Source organism: Drosophila novamexicana, unplaced genomic scaffold, assembly GCF_003285875.2.
Source record: "Drosophila novamexicana strain 15010-1031.04,08,12 unplaced genomic scaffold, DnovRS2.1 tig00001340-arrow-arrow-pilon, whole genome shotgun sequence".
Lineage (NCBI taxonomy): Eukaryota > Metazoa > Arthropoda > Insecta > Diptera > Drosophilidae > Drosophila > Drosophila novamexicana.
In genome coordinates, this window is record NW_020824850.1 from 184,761 (window position 1) to 212,747 (window position 27,987).

General features: G+C 40.1%; 1 protein-coding gene across 3 annotated transcripts in view; it reads right to left on the reverse strand.

The window, feature by feature from the left end:
- The window catches only part of LOC115767137 (RNA-binding protein Musashi homolog Rbp6), a 184,488-nt gene extending 158,290 nt beyond the window's left edge, over positions 1-26,198 (reverse strand). The window contains exons 1-2 of one of the 3 annotated variants that reach the window (XM_030711301.1): positions 25,513-26,182; positions 6,106-6,146 (exon numbers count right to left, since the gene is read on the reverse strand). In XM_030711301.1, coding sequence (XP_030567161.1) covers positions 6,106-6,146; positions 25,513-25,616 — 145 coding nt within the window. In that variant the 5' untranslated portion in view covers positions 25,617-26,182. Of the gene's footprint in view, positions 1-6,105; positions 6,147-25,512 lie in introns of all 3 variants that reach the window. The other 2 variants (XM_030711302.1, XM_030711300.1) reach the window with 2 other exon arrangements.
- Between the last annotated feature and the right edge of the window lie 1,789 nt (positions 26,199-27,987).

The following is a 27,987-nucleotide window of genomic DNA, read 5'->3' on the forward strand; positions in this document are numbered from 1 at the left end:
CCAGCCCCTACAGCACACCTTCAGTGTCTTTTAGTCCGTCTCTAATTTTTTTTTGTCACCTGTCTGCATCCTGAAGTGCTTAGTCGCACAAACGCCCAGGATATTTCAACAATTTTTTAGACTTTCTTTTTTTTTCTTTATAAAAATCACGCAAATATTTTCATCATCGTTTCGTTTCCTGATTGAGTTCCTCGTGCACGATAAACCGTTTCCGTTTGGCCCGAACCAATAGAAATTCCATAAATGACAATTTTAACCCTCGAAATAAATCTAATACCATTTCTAACTGGCTGCTATTTGGGCGAGTGTCATCAGCAATGTGCAGTTGTAGCTGAATGAAACCAGAAAACTGGAATTTCACTGAATTAGCTTGATGAAAGATGAAAATGTTTATATACTAGAAAGGTAGACTTTCACTAAGTAGTTGCCTAGCCTAAATACCCTTGTTTACATTTGCCTTACGGTTTTATGATGTGTCCAGTTTGTAAATGATGAAAATATCTTGGAACACAGAATATTTTGCTTTACAATACATTATAGGGCGATTTTAATAAGATGTGGCTCATATATAAAAAGCATAGTTTGACTTGTTAAGGACAGAGTTGGTCAAGATATGTTCATAAGCTAAAAAGTTGTTCATACAAGAACCTACTTTTCGATTGATAAGATTTTGCATATACATATATACTTATGAGTAGCACAGTGAAAATGTCTTGATAAACAATTAGGTTTTCTATAGGTTATATACATAAGGTTTCTATACAAGGACCTACACTTCGACTGATCGAAATCCCTATGCCAGCTATATGATATAGTGGTCCGATCTTGATAAGATTTTGCAAATACGAATCTACTTTACAACCCATCGTTCCCACAGCAGCTATATGCAATAATGGTCCGTTCCGACCGGTTCCGACATACATATGCACCACCTGCAACAGAAAGATGGAGAGACTAGTTCGCATAGAAAACGGACAGTCGGACAGACGGACAGACGGACGGACATGGCTACATATAATAATATACTTATATACCTTATGGGGTCGGAGATGCTTCCCTCTGCCTGTTACATATGTGCATCTATCCGCAATATCTAGAATTGGTATAACAAAAGCTTTTCGCTGGGTTCTACATCACAAACAACTCAAGAATTTCCTTGAAAATCGAAGGTATTTTTGTACTTCAACTAAAAAGAAGCCTGTTGTAACTACTAAACTGTAAGTCCTTCAATTGGCAACTAACTTTTTGAACGACGGATCGTTTAAAAAGTTAATGACAAACACAAATGAGAAAAAAAAACAGTCTCAATTTTCGTTTGCATGACAAAAAGCAACAAAACGACAAACAAACAAATAAATAAAACAAAATCAAAGGGCGAACGCGATTCGGGTAAATCGAGAGAATGCATATTTATTTGTCCAAAGTATCTGTATCTGCGGCTGCAGCGCGTATCTGTATCTGTAACTGAGTCTAGCTGCGCGACTTTATCGCTAAGCGGCATCGAAATGTGAGCGATATGTGAATAGATTTTCCATTTGCCTGCTGCTGCTTCTTCTTTTTGTTATTTTGTTCTACACTTTTTTTGTTGCCTGTTGCATGAGTAATGGGCGTCTGTTTGCCGCTGCAGATGCAAATGTATCTGCGTATCTGAGCGCATATATAAATAGTATTTCAGTTGAACGCACAGCCAAAATAGCAAAGGCGCACAGCCTTTTTCGCCTTTTTGCCGTTTTGCCTACGGCAATGCGCCTGCCTTCGGCGTATTGTATTTCAAAAAATTGTCGTTTCAAATTGACACAAATCTGCGGTACAAGTAACCCCCAGCCAGCCAGGCAAGAGGTGAGACAAAAGCAGAGGAGCATAGATTCATTTACATATGTGCCGAAGATTGAATACTCTGCTGAAGTAGAATATAAAACGTTCCTCTCACATATATATGTTTGCTTATCTTGAATATATTTATGAATGTGATGAAGATTGAATACCCTGCCAGCCATGCTGAAGAAGTAGGATTATACTTTTCAAAATGTTGCAAATACATATAGATATAAATATAAAAATAAAGAAGCAAAGATAAAGCTTATAAATGCCAAGTTTGGTTATGATAGCTTGGAAAAACATGAAACGAATAAATAATAATTCCTTTTTCAACAAAACTATGCAATAACATGACATGTGATATGAAAGATATGTAATATATCGCATAAGATATTGCAGTGCGTTTTAGATATGTTTCTTCTTCTTAAATTATAATAAAGCACAATTGACTAAGTTAAGTGCAGCTATATAGTTCTAAAGTGCTGAATCTTCAAGTGTGCAAAAAGTAAGTCAAGAAATCAACTGCCAAATAATTATTTCTGTATGATATAGTAGTGCGAGGCAATACGTCGCTTGATCTTAAACTCAATAAACGAACATAAGCTATAAGCTAAAATCTAGGCCAATAATTTCTATGTCAGCTAAACGATATAGTTATCGGAAGCGTATAGCTTTTGGCCAAATAGTTAGATGCATAAAAACATGGGGATATTGGATAAGATTTGGTAGTTGATGCTGATCAGCAACATATATAGACTCTGACTTAAATGCTTGAAAATGCAAAATACCCTTCGGAAAGTGTATTGAAAGCTGGCGAGCATGAGTTTTGACTCTGCGTATTATTCGTTTGAATTGGGCGACTGTCTGTCGATTTGTCGCTCTGTCGCTCTGTCTGACTCGAACTCGGCAGCATTGTCGTCATCGTCGACGTTGTCGAGTGTTTTCCATGCGATAGCAGCAAATATATTTTCAATGCATACAAAATTACTTCCAGTAAACTGCTTGCGAAATTAAAATTAAATTACGCAGCCGGTTTGGGGTAGATGGATGGTAGGGGTAGGTGGGTTTTTTGAAAAGTTCATTAAGTTATATGTGTATATGCAGCCTGGTAGTTGACACGAAAATGACACAAAGAGGCGCCCCGGCACCTATGCGAGATAGTCGAAGGCAGTCGGAGTAGTGGCTCGGCACACTTGGGCACATCATTAAGTAGCCAAGACAATCGTGCCAATCATTAAAAATCTGAGAGCTCGAGCGCACTGCAATGCGGATGCCCGTCCTCTCTCTGTGTCATCTCTCGGCAGTTATCAACACGTACGTCGCCGACCTGTCTAAGGCAGGCCCCCAAACTATTGCAGTTAGACTTTAGAAACCGGCGCATGTTTATAGACGCCCTAGATTAGGTCTTTGTCAGCACATTTTTCGAGTGTCTACTGTGTGTGGGTGATGCCACTGCGTGTCTCTCTGCATGTGTCTGTGTGTGTGTGTGTGCTCGAGTGGCGATAGCTGGTGGAAAAGAAATCCAAAAGCATAAGCTCTGGCGCGAGTGCTTGCCACTTGAACAGCGAGCCTCGGCTGAGCCGCTTGTTCCGGCTGCCCCAAGAGACTCAACTGGATCCACTAGAGCAGCAGCTGCAGCTAAGACCAAATCGCAGGCAATGTCTAAGACTCAAACAGCAGAAGTTACGGGCACAACAGCTTGTGTGGCGAGTGCCAGATTCCATGATCGCAGTCTGTGTCAGTTGTTATTGGTGTGAAGTGGGAAGTGCGGGTGCTTAAAGGCATAATTGTCACATAAACGATTGCAAACGGGTCTTATTCGATATAACCGATTCATAACCGTTTCACTGACATTACATAAATATGTGCTTAATTTCGATTTCACATATCAAATAACAATTTAACAGCCATTTGCCCACTTTATTATTTCCGTTTCATAACCGTTTTCACAAATATGTATTAGAAAACCATTTCAAAAACATTTCAACACGTTTTTAAAGCTTTAGTTTAACAAGTGTTAAAAAACTATTTCAAAAACTTTGTTACGTATCTTAACCGTTTAATAACCGATTCGTAGCTGTTTTTAGCAATTCGCCTATAGTCTGTAATTGGTTATAAGAAATACCAGATACTGCTATCCATTTCAGGGTTTTTCTACAGACTTCAATTAGTTATAATAAATACTAGATATTATCCATTTCACTTTTTCCCTTTTATGGGAAACATGGTTTCAGCTTTTACCTCTCCGTTTCACAACAACTTGAAGATACTATATTTGTGTATAACCGTTAATAACCGTTTCGCAGCTGCTTCGTTAACCAACACTGTGTCACAATAATGCTGCACTTTCTGAGCTAGCATGAACATTTGTGGGCAAGTCTTTAATTTAAAACAAGATATCTCAGACTTTGGCTAATTTACCAAGCCAACCAACCAGCGCATGCCAAAAAGCAAAAATACAATAAAAACAACAGCAAAAAAAATAACAACAAAAAAACAATAAAAATTAAAAAAGATTGAAGACACACAGCAAATGGGCGAAGATAACAAAAGGGCAGTAGGGGGAGAGGAAACACACACACACACACACACACGTGTTCGCCAAATTTCAGGTTGGGGCCCAACGATTGAAGAAGCCATTTGAAAATTTGAAAATTTTTTTGGCACAGGTACAAAAAACCTGAAACCAAAATAAAAAAAAAAAAAAACGAGGAAAAAAGGCAAAAAAAAAACCAAAAGAGACAAACCAAAGACCGCATTGACTCTTCAACTATTGCGGCATATATGCGCTGGCAAGCAAGTGTGTGTGCTGGTGTGTGTGTGTGTGTGTGTGTGTGTAGATATGCGCTATAGGTTATAATATGTTAGCGTAATGCCGAGTGCCATTCTGATGATGGGCGGAGCCAACAATTTCGCTAAACAAAAACACAAAAACGGCGACAACAACACAAAAAGGCAATGCGGCTGACTGTATGCAAGTGTGTGTGCATGTGTGTGTGTGTGTGTGTGTGTGTGCACTGCGGCGGCGGATGTGTTGGCGGCAGCAGACTGCAACACTCTAAGTTGGCCAAGCCGAGCATCAAAAGGCATCTTGCTGTCGTTTCTTTTTTGGCCAACATTTCGAGTGGTCCGTTTTCTTTTTTCTTTTCTGGGTCCGACATCAAATTTGGTTAATATGAGGCAAAGTGAAGCCGCCTTTTGATTAGCCTAATGAAACTATGCAGCATATAATGGTTGCCCCTTGAACTGTAACAAGCCCCCATTCCCCCCCCCCCCCCCCCCCCCCCTTGGCCAACAGTTGCCCCGTGCAACTGCCGGCAATTGATGTCGAATTACGTCGCGGCAGCAGCAAATCTCAAGCATTTCATCAATTACAATTTCAATTTCAATTTAAAAAAGAAAAAAACAAAAACCCGATTGTCGTTCATTGTGTTCGATCGTCAAATAAACAACAACTCAGCTGAATAATGAATCAATTTGTTGGCTCATTTAAATTGCGCTACGAATACATAAATCTATATCTATATATATATATTTATCTGTGCAAAGCAGCCTCACATATTTTGTGTAAATTGAATTGGGCCAGTTTGGAAATTTAACAAAATATTAAACATTGCATTAGAACTATAAATATCTAATTTATCTGTTTTCTATTAATAACCCATTTGTCTATTTTTAAATCGAATCAAAGTTAAACGTTCGAATTTGAAAAAAAAAAAATTGTTTGTAGTAAAAAGGTTTTTGAATATAAAATTTGAATAATTAGGAAATTTTTCTTAAATTTGTTTTTCAGTATAAAATTAAATTTATTATTATTAATATTTATTATTATTAAATATTAAATATTAACAATAAATTAATTTATAATAATTAAATAATATTTAATATTAATAAATATTAATCAAACTGGATATCTTTTTATTATTCTTCTTATTCTTATTCTTATTATTTACCTTTGGGATTAAATAAAATATTTGTAAAAATAAGTTGTTTTTTTTTCGCTTAGATTATTTCAGTCAAAATTGCATTTCTATCTAACCGGAAATGCTGGAAATCATTTTAGCTTTCACTCACAGCAAAACGAGTGTTGTTTAATATTTTCTGTCTAGATAAAAGATATTTGCATTGATCTGAAAGTCGACTCATTGTGGGCAGCTCGTTAGCACAGAACTGTGAGCCAAAGTTGTATATATAACCAAATAAATGCTAATTGCCGTTGGGCATTGCCAAACTTAACATAGTTTAACTAATTTCCGAGCTTTGCTCGAGATGTGGGCCAAGACTTACCTGGACTGGTCTGCCAGCTGAGGCCGCCAATGAACATTTTGCTACAATAAAAAGTATAAAAAAAAACGATGCATTAGACAAAGATGATATCGGCAATATATTTATGTAAATGGAGCATGGTCTAAGTGTAGAGCTACAAAAGATTATTGTTTATGTTATAGATGGACCAAAAAGAAAGAGAAAAACTATGCTCAGCACGCCGAAAAGTAAATGCTCTTCAAGACAGAATTAAAGGTGGCTTTATATACTTTGTGACTTTATATAGTAGTCCGATGTGATACGGGCTTGTAGATATATTAGGAGCATTGTGAAACTTTTGTATGCTGAGTTTGATGAAGGAATCTCGAAACACTGAAAAGTATTTTATATAAGAAGTCAATTTTCGACGCACGCTTTTCATAATCTCTATATGATATAAAGATCCGATTTAAGAGGATTTTGTTCTATTATAAGGAGCTAAGTTAATTCCAAGTTTTGTCAAGATAAGATCAAGATATGGTACTCCGATCATATAGTACAGTACTCCTATCTTGACAACATTTCTTGTTCATAAAAGTATAGAATCTTACACGGATCATTCCTACCGCAGCTATATGATATAGTTGAGCGATTCATGGCGAAATCCAATACTTTATAGATATATACTGACGTATAAACTTTATATATACCATACACTTGATAGACGTCTTCTTCTATGCGTTACATTCTGCTTGACAAAACGAGCATACCCTTTACGCTGTGTATTACAAAAACCATCAGCAAATAGTCTGAGTTATATCTTATATCAATGATGTCTTTTAGCCATTGTATCAACTGCAACATCATCATGATCATTGTGAGGATGATGATGATGATGATGTTGATGATGATGATGGGCATCTTCGCGTGGCGGCCGCAGTGAAGGTGGCTGCTGACTGTTGTCTTCGTCATTATTTAAATCATAGAAAATAAGCCGCTTTCCCGGCATTGTTTTCAAGCTGGAAAATCTCCCAGACCCAGCCAAAAGCGACGGCGGCTTAACAAAAAAAAAAATAAAAAAAATGAAAACGTGGAAAAACAAAAGCAAAGGCGGCGACTGCAACTGCAACAACCACGACGACGACGACGACGACGACAATGATTATGAAAACTTCAACAAACTGCAAAAGAGCGCAACAGTGGCAACAATGTTGCAAGGGGAACAGCAGCTGGTGGAGAGGGGGATGGGGGGGGGGGGCAGTGTGGGTGGCGTGGCAACTGGGCAGTGGGTGGCGCGACACGAAAACGAATGTAAAACACACACAAAAATGCATAGAAACACAAATTGCAATGAAAAGCAAAATAAAACAAGAGAGAGAGAGAGAGAGAGAGAGAGATTGAGAGAGAGCGCATGCAACTAAATGAAAATGTTAATAAAATGTGCTGCAACAACAACAACAGCAAAGTAAGCTAAAAGAAAAACTAAACCAGCGAACGGAAGAAGCGTCAACAACAGCGTCAGGAAAAGGGGGGCAAACAGTGTGTGCCAGGGAGGGGTAACTATGCCTCTCTCTGTCTGTGTGTGTGTGAGGGGGGGGTGTCAGGACAGTAACAACCTTTTCTTTTTTTTTTTTTTGTGTGCATTGCAACCACTTTAAATGACTTGGATGATGGCCAGTGGAATTAGGTATAAAGCATTTGCTGTTTGCATGCCGCACAATTTGTCATTAATCAGTCTTTCGCAATAGTTTTCCCCGATTTTTCTTTTTTTATGGTTTTTTCCAAAAGAATAAAACTTCAAACAGCCAGCCGTCCATCCTTCAACTGAAAATTGCCTATTGATAACACATTAAAAGCAAACATTAGCTATCATTCGTCTGCGTAGGTAATATTGTAGGCTTTATGGAGAGAAGAGGCAACAGATTTTTAGCTAAGACACAATTTGGCATATGTTTAATATGATTCTTATAGAGCTCATACCTTCTGAGGACCACACTTTGATCTAGACATTTAAAGAGCTTAAGGGAGAATAGAGTGCAGCATTTGTCTAGTTCGCAAGATGCAACCCAATGTGAGTAAGTTTATGCCCCTCGATTTGTTAAAGATACAAGTCAATGCCACGCCTTAAAGTTCGACATGTGAGCCCGATTTTCCTCTCCAAATAACCTATTATAGACCGGAGCTAGAGACTTTCTAATGTCGAACGTAGGTCCTCTTAGTGCCCGGGCAATACGAGTCTGTTTGCGATAATCGATAACTTGCACCTGTTTCCAAGCAATCGATAAAAATAGATATCGAAAGCCTTCTCTAGAGGAAATCTCCTAGATTTTAAGAGCTAATCCCACCAAATTTGACATGCAGCTTCTTGAATAGTACCCACCGCGCCCTTTCTTCTGTCCAGGGCATCCCTGCGTCGGGCATTCCCGACCAGAGCACTCTTGTTCTTTTATACAAACATTCCAAATTCTCCTCAAAATTTGTCATTTAACTGCAAGCCTTACAGCCTGAGGCAGACTTATTCAGGCGGCGTTTCAAATTTGATTGCGATTTGTGTTTTGTGCGCTGCATAAGAACCAACAAAAAAAAAAAAAGAAGCAAATAACACTCTCGAGCATTGAGATCATCCATCACATTTGATTTGCACTTTGTCGCCCCATGCTGCCCCATTGAAGGCAACATTCAATGGCGATGACTCTTTCGCACTGTGTTTGTGCAACGTCGCCACGTCGCACTGATCCGCAAATATTTGTATTCATTTCATAATTTTTCAGTATTTCTGTCAACGTCTCCATGGCTGAACGTGTGTTTGTGTGTGTGTGTGGGGGTGTAGGTGTGTACGCGGCGTGGGCGAACTGCAGGTAACCTTCGTGCACAGCATGCTGCTCCTCCTCCCGCGCGACATATCCATACAAATCACAAACTCATAGCCATTGCCTGCCCGTCCGCCCCCTTTATCCACTGTTGTGGCTGCCCAATTGCGGCTGCACCAAATAAATGCGACCTTGTCCTACACTGGCAATTTCTGTGCGTCTCTCTCTGTGTGTGTGTGTGTGTGTGTGCAGCTCACCGAACGAGCTGCGTGCTCACAGCTCGGAGCTCGGAGCTCGCGTTCTTTGCCGCGACGTCCAGCTGCGTGACGCGTAATTGCCGCCTGGCATGGCAACAACAAAATATAAATCGAAAAAAAAATTAAAAACTAACCAAAACCAAATACTTGGCTAGCAGATACCCTGCGTTGACTTTAAAGCTCTACAGTTTTGCCAAACCTCTATCGAAGCCTTCAAGGTATAATTTGACATGAATTTCGACCAAAAATCATGTTGCCAGATTTAAATGCCAAATTAAACTAGAGGCAAAACCATGAATAAAAAACCAAATCTCGTTAAAATCGGTTGAGTTTTGACCGAGTTATGAGAAGGGGAAATTTCGACCCATGACTACATCCGATTTTTGGCCATATTCGATTTAGGGTGCCACATTTTGACATGAATTTCGACCAAAAATCATGTTGCCAGATTTAAATGCCAAATTAAACTAGAGGCAAAACCATGAATAAAAAACCAAATCTCGTTAAAATCGGTTGAGTTTTGACCGAGTTATGAGAAGGGGAAATTTCGACCAATGACTACATCCGATTTTTGGCCATATTCGATTTAGGGTGCCACATTTTGACATGAATTTCGACCAAAAATCATGTTGCCAGATTTAAATGCCAAATTAAACTAGAGGCAAAACCATGAATAAAAAACCAAATCTCGTTAAAATCGGTTGAGTTTTGACCGAGTTATGAGAAGGGGAAATTTCGACCAATGACTACATCCGATTTTTGGCCATATTCGATTTAGGGTGCCACATTTTGACATGAATTTCGACCAAAAATCATGTTGCCAGATTTAAATGCCAAATTAAACTAGAGGCAAAACCATGAATAAAAAACCAAATCTCGTTAAAATCGGTTGAGTTTTGACCGAGTTATGAGAAGGGGAAATTTCGACCCATGACTATATTCGATTTAGGGTGCCACATTTTGACATGAATTTCGACCAAAAATCATGTTGCCAGATTTAAATGCCAAATTAAACTAGAGGCAAAACCATGAATAAAAAACCAAATCTCGTTAAAATCGGTTGAGTTTTGACCGAGTTATGAGAAGGGGAATTTTCGACCCATGACTACATCCGATTTTTGGACATATTCGATTTAGGGTGCCACATTTTGACATGAATTTCGACCAAAAATCATGTTGCCAGATTTAAATGCCAAATTAAACTAGAGGCAAAACCATGAATAAAAAATCAAATCTCGTTAAAATCGGTTGAGTTTTGACCGAGTTATGAGAAGGGGAAATTTCGACCCATGACTACATCCGATTTTTGGACATATTCGATTTAGGGTGCCACATTTTGACATGAATTTCGACCAAAAATCATGTTGCCAGATTTAAATGCCAAATTAAACTAGAGGCAAAACCATGAATAAAAAAACAAATCTCGTTAAAATCGGTTGAGTTTTGACCGAGTTATGAGAAGGGGAAGTTTCGACCAATGACTATATCCAACTTCGGAGGTTAACAATTTGACATGAATTTCGACCAAAAATCATGTTGCCAGATTTAAATGCCAAATTAAACTAGAGGCAAAACCATGAATAAAAAACCAAATCTCGTTAAAATCGGTTGAGTTTTGACCGAGTTATGAGAAGGGGAAATTTCGACCCATGACTATATTCGATTTAGGGTGCCACATTTTGACATGAATTTCGACCAAAAATCATGTTGCCAGATTTAAATGCCAAATTAAACTAGAGGCAAAACCATGAATAAAAAACCAAATCTCGTTAAAATCGGTTGAGTTTTGACCGAGTTATGAGAAGGGGAAATTTCGACCCTTGACTACATCCGATTTTTGGACATATTCGATTTTGGGTGCCACATTTTGACATGAATTTCGACCAAAAATCATGTTGCCAGATTTAAATGCCAAATTAAACTAGAGGCAAAACCATGAATAAAAAAACAAATCTCGTTAAAATCGGTTGAGTTTTGACCGAGTTATGAGAAGGGGAAGTTTCGACCAATGACTATATCCAACTTCGGAGGTTAACAATTTGACATGAATTTCGACCAAAAATCATGTTGCCAGATTTAAATGCCAAATTAAACTAGAGGCAAAACCATGAATAAAAAACCAAATCTCGTTAAAATCGGTTGAGTTTTGACCGAGTTATGAGAAGGGGAAATTTCGACCCATGACTATATTCGATTTAGGGTGCCACATTTTGACATGAATTTCGACCGAAAATCATGTTGCCAGATTAAAATGCCAAATTAAACTAGAGGCAAAACCATGAATAAAAAACCAAATCTCGTTAAAATCGGTTGAGTTTTGACCGAGTTATGAGAAGGGGAAGTTTCGACCAATGACTATATCCAATTTCGGAGGTTAACAATTTGACATGAATTTCGACCAAAAATCATGTTGCCAGATTTAAATGCCAAATTAAACTAGAGGCAAAACCATGAATAAAAAACCAAATCTCGTTAAAATCGGTTGAGTTTTGACCGAGTTATGAGAAGGGGAAATTTCGACCCATGACTACATCCGATTTTTGGCCATATTCGATTTAGGGTGCCACATTTTGACATGAATTTCGACCAAAAATCATGTTGCCAGATTTAAATGCCAAATTAAACTAGAGGCAAAACCATGAATAAAAAACCAAATCTCGTTAAAATCGGTTGAGTTTTGACCGAGTTATGAGAAGGGGAAGTTTCGACCAATGACTATATTCGATTTAGGGTGCCACATTTTGACATGAATTTCGACCTAAAATCATGTTGCCAGATTTAAATGCCAAATTAAACTAGAGGCAAAACCATGAATAAAAAACCAAATCTCGTTAAAATCGGTTGAGTTTTGACCGAGTTATGAGAAGGGGAAATTTCGACCCATGACTACATCCGATTTTTGGCCATATTCGATTTAGGGTGCCACATTTAGACATGAATTTCGACCAAAAATCATGTTGCCAGATTTAAATGCCAAATTAAACTAGAGGCAAAACCACGAATAAAAAACCAAACCTCGTTAAAATCGGTTGAGTTTTGACCGAGTTATGAGAAGGGGAAATTTCGACCCATGACTGTATTCGATTTAGGGTGCCACATTTTGACATGAATTTCGACCAAAAATCATGTTGCCAGATTTAAATGCCAAATTAAACTAGAGGCAAAACCATGAATAAAAACCCAAATCTCGTTAAAATCGGTTGAGTTTTGACCGAGTTATGAGAAGGGGAAATTTCGACCCATGACTATATTCGATTTAGGGTGCCACATTTTGACATGAATTTCGACCTAAAATCATGTTGCCAGATTTAAATGCCAAATTAAACTAGAGGCAAAACCATGAATAAAAAACCAAATCTCGTTAAAATCGGTTGAGTTTTGACCGAGTTATGAGAAGGGGAAATTTCGACCCTTGACTACATCCGATTTTTGGACATATTCGATTTTGGGTGCCACATTTTGACATGAATTTCGACCAAAAATCATGTTGCCAGATTTAAATGCCAAATTAAACTAGAGGCAAAACCATGAATAAAAAACCAAATCTCGTTAAAATCGGTTGAGTTTTGACCGAGTTATGAGAAGGGGAAATTTCGACCCATGACTATATTCGATTTAGGGTGCCACATTTTGACATGAATTTCGACCAAAAATCATGTTGCCAGATTTAAATGCCAAATTAAACTAGAGGCAAAACCATGAATAAAAACCCAAATCTCGTTAAAATCGGTTTAGTTTTGACCGAGTTCTGAGACAGGGAAATTTGGATGTCTCAATGAGAATTTCGAGGCTTACATTTTGACACGAATTTGGTCGAGCCACTGACTTTATTTTTGGCGGCTTGCAGCGTAAATGATTTAAAGCAACTGGGCGGAGATTTATAAGAATATAATATGTCAAAGATTACGCATACGCCGCGTGCGCGGCAACAAAAATCGCAGTCAATGTGTTGATTGTATTGTTGCCTATCTGGCTGGCTGACTGGCTGGCTGTTGTTATTCCCGCGGGCAATGCCGGGCGACAACAACAGCAACAACACAATAAAAAAAAAAACAACAACTGTGGGAGCATCAAGCACGACAACAGCTTTGATGACGAGTGCTTTGTCTCTTGGGCGACGTCGATGGCTTCTAGTTTTTGCAGCTATTTACAGATTTCCCACAAGTCCGCAAACATAACACACAACACGTCTCGAGTGTGTGTGTATGTGTGTGTGTGTGTGTTGGTGTGGGTGTTGTGAATGTGTTTATGTGCGTGCTAAGCTGGCAGTCATAAACAAGTCAACGCAACATGTCCGATTAGTAGTGCAACCACCGACTGACATTTGTCAACGCTGACGTCGCAGCAGCGGCAGATAGTCTTACACGGGGGAGGGTGGTTGGGGGGTGGGGGCGACTGGGCGGACGGTTGCCACGCCTCTTGGTGGCCCTCCAGGGCTGAATGCCTCGGTCACATTTGCTTGCATTACGAAATAATTGTAAAGCGCACGTCACTTTTCTACAGGCCTGCAAACGAACGCCAGATCCCCAAGCCCAAGCACGGGCCACGCACCCAACCACCCACACACGCACACACACACACACACGTACACACGCACAGTTGCACACACACCCGCACACCCACTTGTGCCATTCATGCGCAAGTCGTCGCCCATTCACTGCCGCCTCGCACTCTCTCTCTCGCGCTCTCTCTCTTTCTCTCTAGCTGGCTGTGACTTTGGCTCTGGCCCGGCTTTGGCTCTGGCCCGGCTTTGGCTCTGAGCTCTCGGTTTGAGTTCTGGGCTTTGCTCTTTATAAAGCGTACCGCCCGCCCGACACTTCCCTCCGCCGCCGCCCATCCACGAACGCCGCCGTTTGCCGCTTGCCGCTTGTTTGCCATTCAAAATCCGTTCAGACTTTCTATGCGCATAGAAAATGTTGTTGCCCTCTCGCTTGCACACACACACACACACACGAACACACCTATCCCCCTTCCCTCTCCCCGCGCCACTCACGCTGTGTTCCCTGCACTAGTTGACGTTTTTCTATTGTGGCTTCATTGTTGAATAGAAAAATGTGCAAAATAGTAACGAAAAAAAATATAGAAAAAATGTAGAAAAAATGTAGAAAAAAATATAAATAATACACATAAACGAGAGGCAAGAAAATAGCAAAACAGCAGCCGCCCCCGCCCCCCCTCTCGACGGGTTGCACACGCACATGCAGTCGCCACGAGGAGTCGCCACACACATGGAAATAAAAGTGCAGATCTTGTAACTTTAGTAATTTTTCACATGACAAATTATGTGAGCGGGCCGGGGTCTGAGCACAAAAGGGCGAACGCTCGCCCGACGTCTGGAGTGCCTGCAAAATGCAGCAGTTGCACGCTGTTGCTGTGGCAAGCACACGGTCTCCGAGGGTGTGTGTGTGTGTGTGACAAAAAGGCAACTGCAAATGGGCCAACGTTATGCAATGCGAATATGCGAACAACTTGTGGATGGTCAATTCGGTTGGGCTTTTTGCCGGGGACGGGAACGGAGACGGAAACGGGGCAACGGTTGCAAGCGCAATTGAGCGTGCCCAGTTTGGGAGCGAAGAGAATTGAGAAATGGCTTGAATACGATCAGCAAAGAGAGCAGAGCTGTGGAAGAGAGTCTCTCAGAGCTTGTAGCGCAAACAAGACTCTGCCCAGCAAATAAAATACATATTGGTGATCCGTATCAAAAGCCGAGTAGATATAGCCATGTTCGTCTTTTTCCATGTGAGCTCGTGTCTTAGTCTGACTGACTGATTGACTGACAATCTGAATGCCTGACTGACTGAATGATTGACTAACTGACTAACAAACTGATTGATTGAGTAGGTGACTTAATAACGCACTGACTTGCGGACTGACTGATTTACTGATAGACTGATTGACTGACCGACTAACAAACTGATTGAGTGAGTAACTGAATGACTCACTGAATGATTGACTGACTGACTGGCTAACTGACTGACAGTCAGTAGACTAATTGACTGACTGAACTGACTGACGGACAAACTAGATCTTTGTTAGAGATCTTTGTTCAAATACATTTGAGAGACGTTCTTGGAGAATCTATTTCCCCTTGAGAATCAAAGATTTGTTGGGCGAAGTTTCGGGCTCGTATGCATATACAAGAATACTTTCAAAGGTTGTAACTGCACAAATTCAAGATTCTTAAAAAATTATTTATAAATGATTTTTTGTTGCTGATTTATACTCTTCGTTATATAATATTGCAACTGAGAAAGCAAACACCCACATGTAATATTTCTAAAATAAATTGTATTCAACAACAAATCCCTCGATTGATTGAAATGTTGACACCAAGTCCTTGCCTGTGCTGGTTCGGCATTATAAGCTGAACTTCTCATAAAAACAAGTTGGTTAAAGTTCAATAAACAAATTTTCAATAAATATATGATAAATATCTCATAAACTTTAATAATATAAATAAAATTTGCAATCAAATATTATTAAAATCAAGAAAACCCATTTATTTCCACACAGAATATCACAGCATATTGTGTTGTGACTATTAACATATCGATTCCCATTGCATATACGCGCTTTGAACGCCACACAATTCTATTTTGCTCTCACCCTTCCTCTGGCGTTCTAATGGCTGGTCTTTAAACAAATTATAAAAGAGTTTTTCATGCATATAAACGCCAGACCACACAAACCAATGCACAATTCTTTTGCTAACCATTTTAAATACTCTAAACAAATGCATTTAAAGTTTACAAGGTAGTTTGACATGCATGGTAAATGTGGAGGTGTGTGGAAGAGCAGCTGCAATCATTATATTCAATTTGTTTTAACGATCTTTGCCTTTTTAAAGAACGTGCTCAAGCTTGCAAAGATATAAATATGCAAACATTCAAAGTTTACAAGGCAGTTTGACATGCATTGTAAATATCAAAATGCGTAAAAGTGAATCAAAATTTGTATTCTTCGTCTACGATCTATATGTTTGCTTTGAAAGTCTTACATTCAAATTTTACAAGGTGGTTTGACATTCATGGTAAATATATAGTTGCGTGGAAGAGAAGTCGCAATCATTTTATTCTCTCTACGATTTGTGTATTTTCTATTCAATTTTTAAAAACCATCAGAAGTCTACAAGGCGGTTTGACACGCTTGTCAAATATGGAAATGTGTGGATATGAAAAAGAGAAGCTGCATTAATTTAATTTATATATTCTATGCGATCTAAGCTTGACGAGCATGTGAATGTATAAGTATTTGGATTCTGTGTGGAACTAAAATCAAACCAGTGTTGGATACTCATTTACATTGCAAATTTCCCTGGATTTCATTGCAAATGGAAACATTGAAAAACCTTAAACTATTATAAACTTAAAGCAATGCAAACTATTATAATTCCCAAATATTGAAGACCCCATTCAGAAATTGTACATGATCTATTATTTTTATATTTTGTAAAATATTTTTATTAAATATTTAGGGTAGCGTATTCGTTAGTCGTTGTATGGCATATGTGTATTGTATGGCTTTCTATTCTTTCTCATTTTTCCTATACACACATGCACACACACAGAAACCTCTGGACAATTTGACTCCCGGTAAAGTCAAAACGCCCGATGACTATCATGTGCGGCTATCAACAACATCATCAAAATGCGGCAACAACAAGCTGCCTGGAATGGAAATGGAAATGGATATGGAACTGGCGAGAGAGATGATGATGAAGAGTTGCTGCAATTGCAGCGTGGCTTCAACCTTTTTCTGTGTGTACATGGACAAAACTAAAAAACTGAAGCACTGAGCGAGAACCGGAGCTATGCTAAAGCATAAATATGTTTGCCACACACGACAATTGTCTGAGTAGGCGACACATTCAAGGCAAGTCTGTCCTGGCAGGGGGCACTACACGCAACTGGGGCATGGCTGCGGTCGGCATGGGCAGAGGGTGGCAGCACTGAAAGGTGCCAGACAAAGCTCGAGCAGCGTCTAAATGTTGAGCTCAGGCCATGTTTTATATGCAGCGCCCACTGTTAGATGGCCATGGCAGAAGCCACTCCCCACTCCCACTCCCACTCCCTTACGCCCACTCCGCCCACTCTGTGTGTGTGCGTAATAGAAAAAGAACTTTTACAGTTGCATCGATTTAATCGTGCGGAAAGCTAAATACACGAACTGCTCAAGGCAAGCGGACGGCGAGCGGACGGGCGGGCCGCGGGCAGCGACTGCCGGCGGACAAACGGCGACTGCGTCTGGAACGGCACCGGCGGCATGCCACAGCGAGGGAGAGAGCCTAAATTGGGATACGCTTGGTTCGGCGCGCGGGCTTTTGGCTCATTTAAAGCAATTCCGCTGTGCCCTACATGCAATTTATGTATAATGAATATGGTGGGCGGCGGGTGGTGGGCGGGCGCTTGCTGCACTTTGCGGTTGAAAGGATGCATTGTGCAAATCGCTGGCGATACATTTTTCTTAGCCGCCAGATAGAGCAACTTTTCTGTGCCGCTCATATGCGATATTCTTTTTTTGTTCCTTCTATTGCGTAAGGCCGCGTCTTGTAGGCGACCAATAAAGCGTTACAGGCCGCCGCCACCCGCTAGCCGGCCACCTCTGGCCCCTGGCCCTGGCCCTGGTACATGGATTTTCTAATGGCGGCTTGCACTTTTCCTCGTTTTCTGTCTCTCCCTGTCTCCCTTTCCCAGTTGGACGCCGCTCTGGCTCTCAGCTGCTGCCAAAAGTTATGACTGCATTTAGCAGCAAACGGCAGCGGCAAAAGTTTGCTTTGATTTGAAAAGGATAGTGGAAATAAATACACACATATATACATACGTGTTTGTATTTGTATAAGTGCATTATATCTATATACTTTTAGGCTAAAGCAATTCAGGCATTTCGCCCCGTTCCCCCATTTCCCCACCCTCCTCACACGCCCACAAAAGCGCGCCTGTCAAGTTGCGCCATTTTAATCGAACTGTTTACCCAAAAGTGCAGCTAAAGCAAATGAAAAGTTTCGCAAATGCCTTGTCAGAGCGAATATAAGTTTCTCTAACTCCTTTTCCCCTTTCTCCGTCTGTGTGTGTGAGTGTGTGTGTGCGAAAGATTGTAAATTGAATTTTGATAATGTCAATTGGATAAAATGAAGTTTCTTTTTTGCGGTTGCAAGTGCCCGAAGTAGACAAGCAGAACCAAGCACTGTAACATAAGAGCACCATGTAAACACGTTCATGCAAAAAAAACTAAGCTTTAATAGGTTGAAGTACGCGTCGTGTTTACAAGAACAGTTCACAACACTGTCACTTACAGTGGGTCAATGTTAACTAACAGAACCACGCACTGTAACATGACATTCCCATGTTAGCACTCACAAAAGTCTTAGCTTTAATATCAGCTTAAAGTAAGCGTCGTTTTAGAACACAGTTGACAACACTTCCATTTTCAGTGATGTTAACTAACAGAGCTAAGCGTTGTAACATAACGTTCGATGTACATTTACACCTAAAGCCTAGCTTTCGCAATAGCTTAAAGTAGGACTTGTTTTTTCAACCAATTTCACAACACCGGCATTTTTCGAGAATATTAACTAACAGAACTAAGCACAATAACTTTCCGGTTCCAGTTATCACACGCACTGTAAGCTAAGCTTTAACAGTTGCTTGAAGGCCTTGCTTTAGCAACACACTTTTCAACACTGCCATTTCCAGTGCCACAATCTCAACTAACAAAATCACCCACTGTTACATAGCAGCTTGATGTAAACGTACGCACAATAAGCTAAGCTTTAACAGCCGCTTCATCGCTTGCATTGCAGCAGTTCACAACACTGCCACTTACAGTGGCACAATATGAGCACGTAATTGGCCATAAAACATTTGTAAACACCAGGCAATCACATATTTAAGTCAAAGCTAATTTATGCACATGACTAACAAGGCAAAACAAAAACAAAAACAAAACAAAACAAAACAAAAAACATGCTAAAAGCAAATCACAAATGCAGCACGAAATTAAAATTATTGTACAGCAAAATGCCTGCAGGCTTTTGTGCACATACACACATGTAAATATTTGTGAATGAGCAATTTGTGTCTATTAATTCAAAAGCCTATTTATGTGAAAACAATACTTGCATTAAAAAAAAATTGTAAACAACGTTGACGTGTGCTGGCGACGCCGTCAACTGTTGCTCAGCTGTTATCGACAGGCAAACGGCATTGATCAGCGGGTAGTGTTGTAAAACGTCATAGAGCAATCTAAGCCGGTAACTTATGGGGGATTAATAATTGGTTTACATTAAATAAAAGGCTTATTCGTATGAAGACATTAATTGCTTAACAAATTGAAAGTAATCTTGGCTAGAGGTGGAACTGTCAGCTGTTATCGATAGGCAAACAGTGACGATAGCCGACCAGTGCCGGAAAGAGGCTTCAGACAATAATTAAAACTGTAAATAAAGATTTTATGTATATTCATTAAAAAGCCTTATCTGAGACATCCTTACTTGATACAAAAACCTAGCTTAAATTAAGCTCAAAACGACGCTAACAACTGTTATCGATAGGGAAACAGCATTAGAAACAGCCGGCCAGTGTTGACAAACGGCTTTGGGCAATAAAATCCGCACATAGCGCTGATTTTTGGCGGCGAGCAACGTGGCACACTTTGTGCTAATGACTGCCTGCCCTCTGGGCACAAATTGCCACAGGTCTCATTATGCATACAGAATGAGAGCTTATTGGCAGGCAGACGGCGGTTATAAACCAAAAATGACGACAACAATATGGAATTGCGCACACAGCGACACAAAATCATTTGAAAGCAATTACAGCGAGCCCCGATCCAATGCACGGGCAACGGGCAGCGGGCAACGGCCAAAGGGGAAGGGTCTGCAACGGCGACGACCGTGTACAATGAATCAATTTACGAAAAACGTAACAAAGCCACAATTACAAGCGGCCATAGACAAGAACAAAACGACAATTACGAAAAGAGCAGCGAGTGCAATTGCATTTCCAATTGCAAGTTGCCGGTTGCCAGTTGCCAGTTGCCAGTTGCCGGTTGCATTCTGCAGTTTTTCGGGCCAGGCACACGCGTCAAATGATGCGGCCTGCAGCTGGCGACGGGGGCCATGGGCTTAGCCAAAGCGACGACGGCGACAACGAGAGACCGCAATGTTTGCGACACTCCGCGAGGTTTTTTTTTTTACATTTTTTTTTTAATTTTATTTTTATTTATTTCCATTTTTTTTAATTTTTTTTAGTATACCCGCGTGTCAGTTGTAATGGATAATTGTCGAACTCGCATGCCAGTCGTAGCTCATTTTCTATACCCTGTAATTCAGCGAGCTGTTAGAAAATGATCTTCAGATTAACTTAAATAGTTGACTGCAATATTATGAACAACATGCTAACATATGCTGGGCAGCTCTTGTTTGATTATCGCTAACAACAAAAAGTTACAATAATAAAACTAATTAATAATAATTAAAAAATTCCAAAACTTCACAAATATTTCCACCTCATATCTAGCGTAAATAGGAAAATGAGTTAAGGCTACATGGCATGTTAAATAGTGTTTGCATGTTAGAAACCTATTCGACTCGTCTTTTTATCATTTCTCAACACTACATTATATTGTCTTTCCGTATTTTTAACATTTTTCAACACTGTACTATATTGATTTGTCAATCCCAAGATACATTATATTTTATTATAACATTTCGCAACACTACATTATATTGTCTTTCCGCATTTTCAACATTTTTCAACACTGTATTATATTGATTTGCCAATCCCAAGATACATTATATTTTACTATAAAATTTTATAAAGATCTCTGAATACAACAAAACAGAATCAACCAGAAAGATAAACCCACAAATAATAAAATATTTTAAAAAATATTTAATAATTAAATAAAATATTTAACTTATTTTTTTTAAAAGAATTCAGTTAAATCTCTTTCTAGGGTATTCAAGTAGTGCATCATTTGTGTCTTCCATGCGACTCGTGTTTGTTTTTTTTCCCCCTTTTTTTTGTATTTGTACTAAAAATACATTGGCAAAGTGAATTGTATTAATAGCAGGGCATTTATTTAGTTATTTCTTTCTATGTTGTTTTATTTGTGTTGTTTTTATTTTTTTTTAATTTTTTTTACTTATTTTTTTTTATTCATTTCTTTGCGCGTTGTTTCGCATTTGTGTTTATTTACTTTGCCGCTTTGCGCGCTGCAAATCTTTTTCGTTTCGGGGCCCTTCAAAAGATTTATAAAGTAGCCGGCTAGGTGAATGCCGGGGGCGGGGCGGGACAGGGGGGGGGGGGGGGGGGAGCTGCACAAGTGCCGCACGGTGAATAGAGGACGGTCCAAATTTACTGAGCCGTGACGCGGCGATCGTCGACGAAAGAAAACTGTGAATGGAATTGTGTTCGCAGTGCATATGCCGAGCGGTATTTGCAAAATTGCACAACGCTAGCGCTAAAAGATACATTTGTATCTGTATCTGAGAGTGTGCGCGTGTGCGTGTGCCTGTGCTTGTGTATCTCGCAGCGTCATCAAAAGGTATTTTACATTAATTCAAGATTTATGCATTCAACATTCGCTAGGTGCTGCATTTGCCATTCGCGTCGCCATCGCAGACATTGCCCCAATGTTGCCTGCCTGCTGCCTGCTGCCTGTTGCACCTGCCGTCGCCCAGCGCTGCTGCTGCGACGTCGACGCCAGCGTCGTGTGTCGAGCGTGGAGCTGCCAGCAGCAGGTGATCCATTTCTTTTATCCGGTGGCTGTAGCTGCTCTCTGGGATGTGGCCCGAAAATGCCGCTGCCAGCAGAGCCTATTTTCGTGTGTGTGTGTGTGTGTGTGTGTGTGTGTGTTGGCCAACTAATGCAGCTAGACAAGATGAGCTGGGGGCCAGTTCAGTGCTTACCCTTTGCGGAGTGCTGAAATTCGCTCGGGTTATACAATTTGCAGCGCTTCGATAATAGATATATGCACATATTTTCCTCATAAATATATATTTATATATATATATGTATGTATATCTATCTGTCTATCTCTAGAGATATAGGTGCATATGCTATATAAGCATGAACTGCATAATTTATAGGCTTTGCGTGTTCAATGGGTTGCGACGACGGCGACAGCGCTTGTGGCCATATGGCAAAAGGCAGAAGGCAGCGGCAGAAGGCAGCCGCATGGAAAGCGGCCCAGTTGCATTTGCAGCGGCTTTTGCAGTTGCAGTTGCATTTGCAGTGGCAGTTGCAGATGCCGATGCTGATTATCGGACGCAATTTGCTGGAACTGAAATGTGAAGTGATGGAAGACAATTCACAAATTTGAACTCTGATCTGTTTTTGAAGATCTACATTCAACTGATGCGTAGCTCTTTTGTTGTTTCTAAAAACAATATTTTCTCTATCACTCTCTCTCTCTCTCTTTCTATATATATCCCTCTCCCTCTCTCTCTTTAGCTTCTAGAACATTGTATCAAATGAAGAAGGTGCATGGGTATTATCTAGTCGGGCAATCCATACCAAACTAATCTTACTTGTTATACATATACTCTCGCAAGTTGGAACACTTCGATTTTAAGCCTATTTCACATTCTCTAAGATTTCCAGTTGGGAAGAAAGAGCACGTTTTACCCATATCAAATCTTACAAACTATTGAGTTTAATACGATATATTTTTAATTAAAATATTTCTATAGCTTCGATGGGATTTTGTGAATATTTTATCTTAGAAAGTGCTTAAAGTATTTTTGACCTTTGCTAAGATTTCCAATTTATAATTTATTTTGTTTTTCATCCAAAGAATATCATAAAGTTTACTTAAATGATTTGCACACAACAAGAAATTCAAAGATTTCGCACAATAAATAAATTACTCGCTATTTTTCACAGCTCGTGCTGATCATTTCTGTGCAGACGTCTTCGCGTTATTTTATTCAATTGTCTTGTCACTTGTTGACAAAAATATTCCACTTAATTGGCCGTTTTCGCGTTGTGTGGTATTTATTTTTGGATAAAAGACGCAACAAAGCTCTGTTTCTTTCGCTTGAACTGCGAGTAGCAAATGAAAAAGCCGTGCAAGCAATTAGCTTACTTGGATTTCAAAGAATTAAACTTGATTTATTTTCCCATGGAATAGAGTATAGAATAAAAATGTAAAGTGAATCTTTAATTTAGCATCAAAGACATGCTCACATTCACTCTTCCAGGCAAGCACAGCAGCTCTCTATTGCATAATTGCGCCTTTCTTTGCGCTTCTCAAACATACATTTGCTGCTTTTACTGGGAGTAGCTCACAAAAAAACCACCCAATCATTATTTCAGAGCAATATACTCGATTTATATTCATAGCTAAATAATCGATTGCATAATGCGCCTTTCTTTGCGCTCCTCAAACATACATTTGCTGCTTTTACTGGGAATAGCTCACAAAAAAACCACCCAAGCATTATTTCACAGCAATATACTCGATTTATATTCATATCTAAATAATCAAATATAGCATATTAAGCTTCCAAAAAAATGTATCATTAACTTTTCCTCAAAATCAAGCTCAAATTCACCCTTCCAGCCAAGCTACCCAGGCACAGCTGCCTGCAATTGCATATTTGCGCTCTTCTTTTCGCTTCTCAAACACACATTAGTTGCCTACATTTGCCGCATTCATCTGTCATTTGGTGTTCACCTGTTCAATTTATATTTCGCACATATCACACTTGGCTCTAATTTAGCCTTCAAGCCCGTACATGCTCATTTGAGCTCATTTAGCCCAGTTTAGTGCCAATCATTTGCCATTCATTTTTGTTGTCTGACTTTCTGACAGTTTGCGCCCAAAAAGCACAACTGATGCAAATTATCAGCAATGCAGCTTGCAATTAATCTGCTGCATATGACACCGCAATCACAACTTAACCCATTTCAGGCACACAGACACACACAAACTAGCTTTGGGCTCCGAGCAGGATAATAATAAACTGTTGCCAATGGGGTAAACTGGACTAAATGCGAATCGTGGCCAGTTCGGGACGTTGCCAACTGCAGTGCACTAAAGCACTAAACTCAATGGCTTTAATTGAATTTTGATGTCCTTAGCAAATTGTTTTCTAATTAGTTTCAGCGTAGGGATAGCCAGGGATGTATGGCTGCTAGGTGACGCGGTAGGGGGCGGTGAGGGGCGGGGCACAGTCTCTCATCTGGCTGGGCAGTTGACATAGAAAAAGTTTCTGTCAACAGTTCAACACTCACTGCTGCGGGGGGGGGGGGGGGGGGGGGGGGGGGGTAGGGGGCGGGGCACTTCAGTCGCGTGGGCGTTTCGCACTTGGCTTCAATAATGACAACTTAAAACTAAAACAAGCAACAGCGCGCCAAGTGTCTCAAGTGCCCGACTGGCAGATACCCTATACGCCACTGGAGATCTGATATACTAGAACTTCTTTGTAGAATCTCAAGTCTTGCAGAGCATTGGAAACAAACAGTCAGAAATGACTAGATCGTTATCGAATAAATCTTAATAACTAGAATTTTTAAACGATATTTATCGATTTCATAGCAGTAGACGGAGCTCAGCAAATAAATTTAAATAAACTGAATACACAAGCACAAGAACTTGTTTTAAAACTTTAGGACTCCAGTGCCTAGATACATATCGATAAAGGCTTGAAATCGATATTTATCGATTTCAGAGTAACAGACGGAACAAGAACAAATTGGAAATAAGCTTGATCGGATTACAAGAACGTAATTACAAGTCAGTCGTGACTAAATCGACATTTTTTGATTAATCGATATTAATCGATTTCAGAGAAAAAGGAGAAATAAACAATTATTTGAAGGAAACTTGACCCGCTTCAACGACTCCTTAAAGTCTCTAAATTAGGGTCTTCAGACAGATGGGCCTGAAAAGATCGATATTTTTGGGGAAAAGCTCAAAAGCCAGATGCTTTAAATCGATATTTATCGATTTCAGAGAAACAGATGAAGTTAACAATAATAAAAAGCCGATACAAATTGATGAAATAAACTTGAACTGATAAAGAAAAACATATTTTTAATAATTCAATTGGTTAGCGATCTTTTTCCAGGCTCGAAACCCCCTGCTGGTAAGCGATATTTATCGATTTCAGATAAGGAATGATGAGTAATATTATGAAATAGACGTGATTTGATAAGCAATAACTTATGCAAACAAAACCTATTCAGACAGACGGATTAGATCGAGTGGGCTGTTGATGCTGCTCAAGAATATATATGTATATACTTAATGATAGCAATGCTGCCTGTTACATGCGTAAGCTCAAAGGCAATATGGCCATTTTTTAAAGCTTTTAGCAAAGGGCACAGGGTATAGAAAACTAAAACAATTAATGCCACGTCCACGTCGACACTTACCCAGGATCATTGGGCACCTCCGAGGGCGAAACGGGTCCCAGCTCCGTTTGTTGTTGCTGCTGCTGCTGTTGCTGCTGCTGCTGCTGCTCAATCTTGATGTCCATGGTGGCTATCTGTCTCTCTCTCTCTATCCCTCGCTTTCTCTCTGTCTAACTCTCTCTCTTCCTCTGGAGCCGTCTCTGGGTCCTCTGGAACTGTGTGTGCTTTGGCTAATGTCCTAAAAACTGTTGATGTGACTGTTGCTGCTGCTGCTGCTGCTGTGCGGGCATCGAAGAGCTTGGTGTAGGTGGTGTGCGTGTGTGTCTGTGTGTATGTGTGTGTGTCTACGTCTAACGCTAACTAAGAAGACGGCGACTCCGGCGGTTGCAAGCTATCAATCTAACGCCGTTTTAATCATTGACAATGGCTGCTAATACGCTACTCGACGCGAGTTCCATTTGGCGTTTGCTTTTTTATTATTATTATTATTGAATAATATTATTATTTTGCTTATCCAAAACAAAATTGTTTACGTTTTTTGTTACATTGCGCACTTTGAATCACATTTCTGGTTTGTTGCTACGTTTTGCAGGCCACTTTTGGTTAACAATTTGTTGGATTTGGTGTTTTTTTTTTTTGTTTTAAGTTAGTTTTTTTTTAGTTCGTAAAGAAATGTTTAGAAACGTTGCGTTAACTATTGTTGTTGTATTTGGTTTGAAGGCAACATATTACTGCAATGAATTTGGTTTCAAAAATAACACAACAACAACAACAAGAGCAGCAAAAAATCACGCCATTAAATTGGCTGAGACCTAAAACAAATTGCAATTTCTAAGCAGCTGCTGTAGTCGGTAGCCTCTGCCCGTAAATTCCAAATGATTCGAAACGTATAATCGTAAAACTCAAACAACTATGCGGGGCGGGTGCTGCGCGGGGGAGGGGGGAGGGGGCGCACAGCTAGATACGTTACAATGAATATCGCTGTTTGAAAAAAAACAACAACATTTTTGGTTTTTTCTTCGAGTTTTTTGTAATGCTGAAAGATGCAAATTAAGTGCAAAGGTCTTAACAGAATAAATGGCTTGAGTTGAGCCCTTCTATGCAATTCTCAAACAGAATAGCAGCTGTACCACAGTCTTTCATTCATAAACATTGACTTCTATGCGCTTCTCAACCGGACCTTTGACCCCTTATGGAGTGGAAAGTGCTCTGCTATTGTTTGATCTTGCCTATTGGCGTCGATTACTTTTGAGCTCGCGCATCTTTGCTTGCGCTCTAATAATAAGCTAAGCTTGGCCAGTGTCACCACACACTGTTGTGCGGCATAAAGCAAAATGCATCGCCCTTTACAACACTGCAGCCGAGCTAATCTCTTAAGCTGCTTCCATGACATTTTTATTTTGTGCGCGTTTGCGGCTGTCTACGCAAAGCGCCGTTAGAAATCCTTTAACAAGCTTTACTTCACGAAACGCGATGAAAAGCAACCGAAAAAAAAGTACGCAAACGAAAACGATTTCATAGCAATGCGCTTTTTGTTGTTGTTGCTGTTGCCATTGTTTTCAATACACGCCTTGATCTTTCCCACACCCACACCCATACGCACACACACACACACACACACACTCATAAGTATATATATGTAAATAGTGCATTGCATGCAATGGGGACAGCATGTTGACTCCCCCAAGCAACAACAACAACAACAATAACAACGAGCTTTATAATAACGCGCAGCATGCAAGCGACACACACATACGCCCTGGGTGGGGGCGGGGCGGCTAGCTGTTACGGTACATGCACCGTTACAGCGAGAGCAGAAGTTAACTGGCGGCGGCAGCAAACACGTGACCCGCCAATTGCGACAATTGGCAGCAGCAGCAGCAGAAAAATTCGCTGCGAAAATCAAACGACAAATTTGCAATGCACAAGTGATCGACTAGCTGCAGCAAACTGCCGCCAGTTGGCGCCACGATCGTTGTGTAGACATGTGTGTGTAATTGGAGAGTTTCAGGTTGCCGCTGCGACTGCGACTGCTGCTGCTGCTCCTGTCGCTTTATTGTTGTTGCTTTAATGGCTTTGCCGGCCGGCCGCCATTTTGCACGTGCGATCGACAAAAGCTGATTGCTGCTGGCGTGGGCGTGCTGCCAGGGCTGTCGCTGATTTTTATTTATTTCCGGCCTAAAACAAACACTTGGCCTAAAAAACCAAACACTTTGCCACCTCTCACGGGCACACACACACACACAAGCCCACGCTCACACGCACGCATACACATGCACACACTCAAATTGCACTTTATTTGTCGTTGTTTGTAATTAGAATTGAATGCCGCGCACTTTTATATAATCGTCAATTTTGCATTGACACAATGCCCTGGTCGCCCGTTTCAAATAAACAAACAATTTGTTGTTGTTAAGTGTTGTTGTTTATGCCGTTACTGGCACGCACTTCACTTGCAACTGCAACGAGCGAGCTAAATTTTATATATTCTTTATT